Here is a 9,685-nt window from a genome sequence, read left to right as displayed (position 1 = left end):
GGTCGCTTCTGTTGAGCAATTGATTCCAAACATCCACAAGTATGAGTAGCCAAATGAATGTGTTGAGGGGTTACAGTGTCAATGCATTGTGGGTATTAATATCCCCAGGCTCTCAGCTTTCGTACCTGGACTGCTGTGTAACACTATTGTCTGTCCTTGTCGGTTGCTTGCCTTCTCAAAGTAATGATTTGCTTTTAAATACTCTTATTAAATTCAGTGTTGACAGACTCATTTTGAATTTGAGCTCTATTGTAAGGCCTCAAGATTAACCTTCAGTTGACCTCCCCTAACCAAGCTATGGTTAGCATCTTAGCAATTGTTGGCCTACTTGTGTTAGCAAAGTTAATCGACTGTGTATGAGTTAGAATCACCTAATTACTTACTAACTAGAATTATACTGAGAATACTAGGCTAAGCTGGGCTAGGTGTCCCCACCTGCTTGCTCTTATCCTCAGCTGCCTTTTTGTCAATCTCGGACTGGTCAGCCGCTTCCAGAGCAGTCTCCTTATCCATCTTCAGCATCAGCATCTTCTTCTTGATGGCCTCCATATTGCCTGTGTTTGGTTAGGCTCACAAGGCGAATAAATAAACGTGGATGTCTTTCTGGAGAAAAGCTCAAGGAGGATGAGTTGGAGCCCAGAAGGAGATGGGGAGAGAGATGGGCGGACAGAGAAAGGGGTGAAAAGAGAGAGGCCAAACTCAGACTATCATAGGGTGGGTGGTTTTATATTTGGTGGAAAGGTTGGAGACTCTCACCTCCGATGCCGCTCCTCTAACCTATTTTAAGGCTCCTCCACTGACCAAGGCCTTATAAACCTATTATTCAACTCCGTATGTCTGTCAGAATCTATCTCAAACACTCACACACACTTTCTCTCTGACACACACATGCACACCCACTCTAACTATATCTCTTACACAAACACACACACTGCTATTGCTACTATGGACATGAAACATCCCCTCTTAAGAGTTCACCCCCAAAACTACTACTAATAAATGTTTCCCAGTTTAGAAACCACAGTCATTGTAAGTTGTAAATCAGTCGGAGAAATGGAGATAAAAGACATGGAGGAAGGTGAGACCAAAAAAATGGACAAGAATCAAATGTCGGAAGTTGAAGAACAGTCCCTGATATAGAATGTACATGGTCTCAAAAGTGAGCTCATTCAATATGGAGAAGGGAGACAATTTACTGTTGGTTGACAAAGCTGTAATCCTGACAGCCAGTCATTCACTATCAGGGTGTCACTTTTCAATAGCTGGACATGGAACACATATGCAAGAAATTAGCCAGTGGTTAAGCAACTTTTTAATGACATGACCCCAACTAAGCTTTTGGAATTTGCCTGGGACCCATCAAGTGAAACAAACCCGTGTTTATTTTCATGATCCAGTCAGCAGTCAAACCTTTTATGTTTAAAACTAACTTTTATTATTTATCGTTTTGAACTTTGTACAAGTTCAAAGTTGCATTATTAAGGAACAGTTACATGTGGTTTTTGATGCGTCTCATCATAGGATCCAAACTCTTTGTCTCGACTCACACAAACATCCAAGGCTGCCAACATCACATTTGATTAACACCGATTGAATCAGTGGGTAATGGTGGGGAGGGGAAGAGGGGAGTCTGAGATGCTAGCTATGAGATGCTTGAGGGATATTAATACTTCCTGGCTAACATTGACCTGGGATTAGGACGAACAGAGGGAGAGAGACACTTAGAATTTGAAGCGCCTGGACCCTGTTCCCCACCAACTCTCACACACACTGGATGATATTCATAGAAGTAGAAACAAAGGTGTGAGATGTTTGAAATTCGGTTGCTATAAGGCCAATTACCCGATCATAATGGTTAGCACTATGGGTGAAATAGACATGGTAGAATTATGGCAAAATATGCTGAAATATCAAAGACGTGTAAATTGTTTAATGGAGAGACATAATACCAGTTCTTAGGTTACAACAACGTGTGTAGGTTAAAAGGTATTCTTCCTCTACAGGTCTTCAGATCGACACAAGGCTAGGAGAGCCTGCTGCATCTCTCCTTTGTATTCTTTCTGTGGGTGTGAGAGAGTGGGGCGTAGTTATGACAGCGTTACAAACAACAAACCTTTCAGAATGACTATTCAATGTATTGGTGCGCGTGCATATGTCTTCACCTGCAATGTAGAGTAGAGTGAAGTGTTGGTCAGTCTGCGATACTCGATTCTCACACAGAGGAGGTCCTCTTCACTGTGGCTGATAAGAATCCCCTGCACTAAACTGCCTTTCTGCAGGACACATACACAATAAACATACACATTTGGAATGAATCTGGCTTACAGAAAACTCTTCCTCAAGACCTGACACAAAGGCACAGAAATCGATAGTCTTACGAGATCGAAATGGCCACTACACTTGCCGACTACACCTCACAGCACAACAAGAATAGTCATGTAGCCAGTGTGAGTCTGGAGTAGAGTCACTGTAACAGAATGTGGAGTAGACCATCATATGACATGAAACTCACCTTAATGTTGCTGTGTAGACGCTGGGCCAGAAACAAAGGAATACTTGGGATGGAGCCAACTACAGATGGAAAGAATCAATACATACTGTTAATTCATGTTTGTTATTCTGTCACACACACACACACAAAAACACATATGAGCATTTGAAAAATTTGATAGCCTTGTTCAATTGCTTTGTGCGAGACAAACTGTCATACCCAGAGTGCGGAAGCCAAGCCTCAGGTCCCCAGAGAAGTGACTCTGTACTGTTTTATCCACAGTCTCCCCTCTCAGATCCTCCAACCTGGATAGCACTGAGAGATAGAGAGAGGGGAAGAGAGAGGGGAAGGGGGGTAATGGAGGCTACAGCCATACCAGGGCTAGGAGGAGAGACAGCGAACGGATGAAAGAGAAATTGGTTTGTTACCTCTGTTGAGATGGTTTGAGTCTCTCGTGGTTAACACCTGAATCCAGGGGGCTGGGTCCTTTTTCTTACCATTCACAGCATCATTCAGAGCCTACACACACACACACAAAGGATATCAAGAGTACTGCCTAATTGAAGGAACTTTTGAGGTAATTTTGGGCTTTGAGGAAGAACACTCACCTTAACATCCTGGTAAATGAGCTGATAATCAACCATCTCCTTTGAATTCAGCTCCTCCTTCTGTTGGTATTAAAGCACAAATGGCACCGTTTACTTAGTTTAAATTAGGACATTATTTTTCTCTGACTGATCTATACAGCTTACTCTGTGCAAGGGGGTGAAAACTTGACAAGGCACTCTAACTTACTATGCGTATGTAGCATTCACTCTTAGAAAAAGGGTTCCAAAGGGGTTCTTCAGCTGTCCCTAAAAGAGAACCCTTTTGGTTCCAGGTAGAACCCCTTTGGGGTTCCATGTAAAACCCTCTGTGGAAAGGGTTCTACCTGGAACCAAAAAGGGTTCTTCAAACGGTTCTCCTATGGGGACAGCCGAAGAACCCATTTAGGTTCTAGATAGCACCTTTTTTTCTTAGTGAACTCTACGTAGTTTGCAATATTGAGACATCAAGTCTAAGACCAGAATGAGAATCTGCTAAAAGAAGAGTGGCAGTACCTTGAGTATGGCCAGTACCAGCTTAGTGAAGTCTTTACTAGTCTCACTGATAAGATCATTCTCCAAGTAACGTCCAAACTCTGTAAACAAAGCAGTATAAGACTACAGTAGGGCACACTGTGTGTGTGTGTGTGTGTGTATTGCAAGAGTGTATGTGTTACCCACAGACAGTAATTCTCACCCTGTTTGTAGGCAATAGTGGCATCTTTAAGCTGCTGTGGTGATTTGGTACACAACACAGCCAATAGACTCTCTTCGTCTGTACCAATACCCTGTAACAAACAATTACACATTTAAAGTGATTTGTTCCAGTGATGTAGCCAAGTCACTAAATGTTGAGTCCAAGTGGAATCCCAAATACTTGAGTCACGAGTCCCTTGGTGTTCTAAATGTAGTTGTCAAACCATTTTAAAGTTAAATATCATTACAGTGTGGCACATTTGTAAGGCTAAATAGATAATTAAGCTATCTAATGTTTGCTGTTGTTACATTATGAAAAAGAGAGACATTTTCTGACAACAAAGTCACCACTGATCGAGTCCAAGTCGCGTTGCGTATCATGAAAATCGTGACTTGAGTCTGAGTCAAGTCCGAGTCCTGTGCTCGAGTACTACAACACTGATTCATTCACACACACACACAAAGACCCACACATTCATTCAAACCACATTACAGTACATACAGTAATTACACACCTAAAAATACAAATAACATGTATTACATGCTTATTACAATGATCATTGAAATAACAGGTGATCTGCTCTCACCTCCATGGACTGTCTGAGGCGATGGGCGTCAAACTGAGAGGGGGTCATCATCAGCCCCAGCATGAGTTGCTCCAGCCCCCCTGACAGAGCTTTCTTCAGGGCAGGACATACATCCTACAGAGTATGGGTAGATAGAGACTGTTGGGCTGGGTTCCAATGCCATATATCACATCCCTTCCCCCAGTCCCCTTATAGATGTAAAAGTAGTCAATAAGTAGGCTGACAGATCCACAAAATGGTAGGCTGACAGATCCACGGAGTTACCTTCTGTGTGAGGTTACGGTAGGACTCTGCGATGCTCTGTCTCTGAACATTGTTTCGATTGGTCAGGATTCTCACCAAAGTGTTCACATCACTGTCTAATACACGATAACACACACACATATTTTGAATACCTCATCCAATATGTATGTACAATATTAACTACTTCAAACATTCACACCATCAGATTGATGAAATTCTCAGGCAACAAATTGTTTTCAATGAGCTATGGTAGTGATATACTTCATTAGCGGACATTCCATCCTTGAATAGTACCTTTGCTCTCCAGGGCAGTTTGAATGTCGCGGGCATCCTTCTCTGAGTTGAAGTTGGGGAAGGGTCGCACAGTGCCCAGTGTACCCCACCACATCGCATGAGACTGGACAAGACAGGGGAGAGAGGGGTGGTGTCACTGAGTCACTACAGTAAACCTCTATCACTGACATTTACTGTCTAGGTTCCGTCATGTTGCGTTTATCCATTCCATCCTTTTAGTTTAGTCCAGAAGGAGAGGAGATGAGGAGAAAGTCTCTTCAGACTATGGAGATGCAGGTTGACTTACACTGGCTTTGGGAGTGTTTTTTTGCATAGACTTCTGCAGAGCTTCCATGATGGGAGTGACAGAGTAACTGCGATGGAGATTAGGCATAATTAGTTTTGGGGTTATTTGACATTTAATATGTATACAAATATTTCAAATATTCAATGCAATATTATATATTACAAAACGGACTGTTTGAATCCTAGATGCTGATTGGTTGTTAGCAAGGATTTATTCAAGATAATTCCCAAATACCATGATGCCATAATTTCAATTCACGTATCAATATGCATCCACTGTCCCGCAGTTCAGTTGTCCAACTCTGCATTGATACATTTACCATTGATAAATCAGGTACCCAAACAACAGACATTAGATATTTTATGCAAAAGAAACATTGTCTTCATGTATCAATTCACAAACAAGTCAGTGATTACCAAAGGAAAGAAGGGAGGGAATATAACGTTTTTGAACAGGGCCACAACGGTCGGTGAAATCCATCCAAAATACTTTAACTTCATTGCCCTCTAGTGTCGCAAATGTACGGAAGAGTATTAGGGGTAAGTGAAGGGAAGTGGTGATACTTGTATATATATATATATTTTTTACTATAGTAGTTTTTAAAAGTGGGAATATTTCGAGAATAAAATGGCAATATTTCTAAAATAAAGTGACAATATTTTGAGAATAAAGTGGCAACTTTTGGAGAATAAAATCGAAATGTAATTTTGAGAATAAAGTCAAGATTGTGAGAATAAAGTCAAGATTGTGAGAATAAAGTCGCAGTTATATTTCAAGATTAAAGTAGGTGATTTGGTTAACTGCATGACTCCCTTACTCCCTGCTGCTGTGCGTGCCACCATTGATTTGCCTGCAATTAGATGACCTGGTGAAACTATACTTTAGAATTGGCTTTAGTATCAAGGAAATCCTTTATCTTTTAGCACATAATAACCATATTATTATAAGTAGGCCAAATCCCTGTCATGGACCTTGCATAGCAACGGGGCAGAGGTTTGGGTAAAGCGCCGTCTGCGACAGTAATTTTACGTTCCATTAATATAATCTAACAGTCAGGTCTAGCCTCTAGCCTCTATAATGTGAACAAGTGGTAGCCTAAATTAGCCGTATAGCTGAGACAAATAGTTTTTAACGGATGTCCCTGTTTTGGGATATGCATCCTTCATTCCTCACATCCTTGAAAACATCACCGATAGACGGATAGTGAAAGGAGATATTATGCTAGCCTACCAATCAAGTAATGTCAGATCAGTGATTATTTCTTTATAGCCTATCATAATGTATCTAATAGGCCTATATTTAGACCAATGATTATTTCTAGAAAGGGTGAATCAACCATGAATATATTCAAACAGCGCCCCAGATTAGCTGGTTTGCGCATGCATGAGATGTCCTTGACTTGCCTGCTCCCACAGATATTTGCGTAAAACCCACGCTTCATTGTTTATTCCTCCCGCAGCGGTTGGATAGGCCTATCATTTACTTTCACTTGCCCACTGTAATGTAAGATTAGCCTACAGGTTAATTAAGGTACTCAATCTAATGAACCGCTATAGGTTTATAGTGTGCTGAGAATAGCGTTGTTGTAGCGAATTTTGAGAGCAGTTTGACATTGGACACATACACACGCATATTACCCAGGATCCCAAGATAATACGTTTTATTGAGTGTGTTATCCTATCCTACTAGCCTATCGTTAGAAGTATAGTTGCCATAAGGCGGAAATACTACTATCAGTAAAGCATCATGGATAAAGTAGTTAATAGTACCCATTATGCAGATTTTTGCCAGGCGTTCCCCTAGGCTACGCATCAGAACGTTGTAGCGAATTCGGAGGGCAGACTGACCGGGACTCAACCCCAGTTCTTGTTCGTGCGAGATATTAGATCATTAGATTGATAAACGTGAGTGCACAGTGGCGCCTGTTTGAACGAGTGTATTATATCATTAAATTGAATGCCATTTGTTTGTTTTGCCCCTACTTTTAACCGCCCCCACACACACACCTACATGCATACACACCCAACCCGCCGCACTTCTCGAAATATTACCACTTTATTCTAGAAATATTGACACTTTATTCACGAAACTGTGCCACGTTATTCTATAAATATTTAGCTCGTTTTTTAAAGTACTAGCCTGCAAAAAATATATATAATCCAAGTAACGCCACCCCTTGCTCTTTTTTTCTTCAGCCCTAATACTCTTCCGTACAAATTACATTTCAGCGTTGTGTCATTTCTGCTTGCATTGCATATCACAAAAATCCAACATCTGGTAAGAGCAAGCAAATAGTCCTCCGACCTGACTCTACAGACTCTAAATTTATCTCGTCTCTGGTGATGTTGCCTACAACTGTCTAGCCCACCAATCTAGAAATTACTCAATGTGAAAAAACGCAGGGAAACCAAACGTTTTTTTTTTGTCGCTTATCACCATATCGTTTACAAAAATAAAACATACAATTATGAACTAAATAAATCAAGGATTATACATTGTTAAAAATATGTCTCCAACAATTTGTCATTATACAGCATAATGAAATGAAACGCACCTGATAGTACCGTTTCGTATCCGCTTGACAGGAGGTCTCTGAAATTACTTGATGTTTTAGTCTATTTCCAAGACAACCTGGTGTGGCTGCAGCGGGACAGGTGGGATATGGCTATGGTGGACTTGAAGCACTCACTCATTCATTTTATAACCATGGGCGTGTCTCTATTGACAGGTAGGCTATCTTGGCTGAAGAAATTCCTGGCTATGGACTCCCTTACATAAAAACCACGATTTCACAGGTGGAAAAATCACATGATTTCACATTACATTTCAAACGTCAAAACGTGTTTTTTGGAACACTTCACATGTGATCACGTTTTCACATGTGTAGTTTCATGTTATCACATGTTGTCATGTGTTATCACATTAACTTCACATATGATCACATGTGATCACATGAAAGCATGTGTTTTTGGAACACTTCACGTGTTCACATGTGAAATTCCTGTGGTTTTTTCATAAGTGCAATAAGCCTACCTGGCCGTTAGTTTAGTTCACCAATCTGATAGGAAATGGATAAAACCTGGAGTAAAACCAATACATGGTAAGATAGATGGAGCTATAATAAAATGACTTGTGTATCCAGTACTTTCATGTGGAAAGTTGGATATCAGACACACTGTCACACACACACAGAGAATGTTCCACACCTGTCAGAGGGCGACCCCCTCCCAACACACACGCACCAATAACAACTTCCAAGCCACTCTAGATTTCTGTAACATTTATAAACAATACACAAAATTAACAATAATTGTAACTCAAATAAAAATGATAAAAAGACAATAAAATTACAACATTAACCTTAAAAGTCATTTTCTTTTTTCAGAACAGATCAAATATTTATACAAATTCTTCCTATAGAATATATGTAGCATATAAAGAAAAAAAACACATTTTTAAATATGTATTTCAAACAAGGAAACACCTTTTGAATCCAGTCAAATAATTTCCATTCTTACATAATAGTCGCTTCATGGTCAAGGGGTGAGCTCAAAAACGGTTCTAAAAAGGTTGACTTTTTGTTAAAGGAGGTTTTGGTTGGTGTCAGTGTTGCTGGTGGAGTTGGCTGGTAGCAACAGTTTATCATCCTAAATACCATATAGGTGAAATACATTAGAGACGATCAAAGTCAATTCCACCGGCAAATCTGAACTCACGATTGAGTGCAGTGTAAACCACGTTTTAGTAGTTTGTGTATGAAACATACAACTGTAGATTAGATATGAGGTCAACATATTCCAGGTACAGTCAGCCAGATTAGTCTATCCTTATTCTAAGGATGCAATTCTTTATCCTAATTCAAATATAAATGTTGTTGTTTTTTGGTTCAGTATGGTCCTTCTGTGTATCCTCCAAAAGTCAGAACAGTTCATTGCAAACCTCCCCCCTCCCCATTTTTAGAAAATATTCAGTATAAAACCCCCCCATGGTGGCTCACTACTGTTGTCTTCCTAGAAAAAAGAAACAATTTGGTTTATAAAAAGCACAAGTGTTTTCAAGTGTTTGTGTTCAAGAATGGGGGTGGGGGGTGAGAGTTGATTAATACCCACAATTTTTTTAAACAACTATATATATATATATATATATATATATATACACATATATACGTACGTATGTATATGTATGTACAGTGCCTTGCGAAAGTATTCGGCCCCCTTGAACTTTGCGACCTTTTGCCACATTTCAGGCTTCAAACATAAAGATATAAAACTGTATTTTTTTGTGAAGATTCAACAACAAGTGGGACACAATCATGAAGTGGAACGACATTTATTGGATTTTTCAAACTTTTTTAACAAATCAAAAACTGAAAAATTGGGCGTGCAAAATTATTCAGCCCCTTTACTTTCAGTGCAGCAAACTCTCTCTAGAAGTTCAGTGAGGATCTCTGAATGATCCAATGTTGACCTAAATGACTAATGATGATAAATACAATCCACCTGTG

General features: G+C 39.9%; 1 protein-coding gene across 2 annotated transcripts; it reads right to left on the bottom strand.

Moving 5' to 3' along the window:
• Window positions 1–1,411: 1,411 nt before the first annotated feature.
• Window positions 1,412–7,948, bottom strand: LOC110486559 (annexin A2). 2 transcript variants are annotated; one of them, XM_021558269.2, is made up of 13 exons: window positions 7,746–7,948; window positions 5,182–5,248; window positions 4,896–4,998; window positions 4,623–4,717; window positions 4,359–4,472; window positions 3,773–3,863; window positions 3,592–3,671; window positions 3,100–3,159; window positions 2,920–3,010; window positions 2,711–2,806; window positions 2,513–2,571; window positions 2,163–2,273; window positions 1,412–2,060 (listed from the first exon to the last, which is right to left on the bottom strand). In XM_021558269.2, exons 2-13 carry the CDS (start codon window positions 5,227–5,229, stop codon window positions 1,998–2,000), a joined length of 1,011 nt encoding a protein of 336 aa, XP_021413944.2. In that variant the 5' UTR covers window positions 5,230–5,248; window positions 7,746–7,948; the 3' UTR covers window positions 1,412–1,997. The 2 variants fall into 2 exon arrangements, with proteins under 2 accessions (XP_021413944.2, XP_021413936.2); XM_021558261.2 differs by having other exon boundaries at window positions 7,736–7,882.
• Between the last annotated feature and the right edge of the window lie 1,737 nt (window positions 7,949–9,685).

The sequence above is a fragment of the Oncorhynchus mykiss genome, chromosome 2 (assembly GCF_013265735.2).
Source record: "Oncorhynchus mykiss isolate Arlee chromosome 2, USDA_OmykA_1.1, whole genome shotgun sequence".
NCBI lineage: Eukaryota > Metazoa > Chordata > Actinopteri > Salmoniformes > Salmonidae > Oncorhynchus > Oncorhynchus mykiss.
Note: the sequence above shows the minus strand (reverse complement) of the source record. Positions and strands in the feature narration are given on the sequence as shown.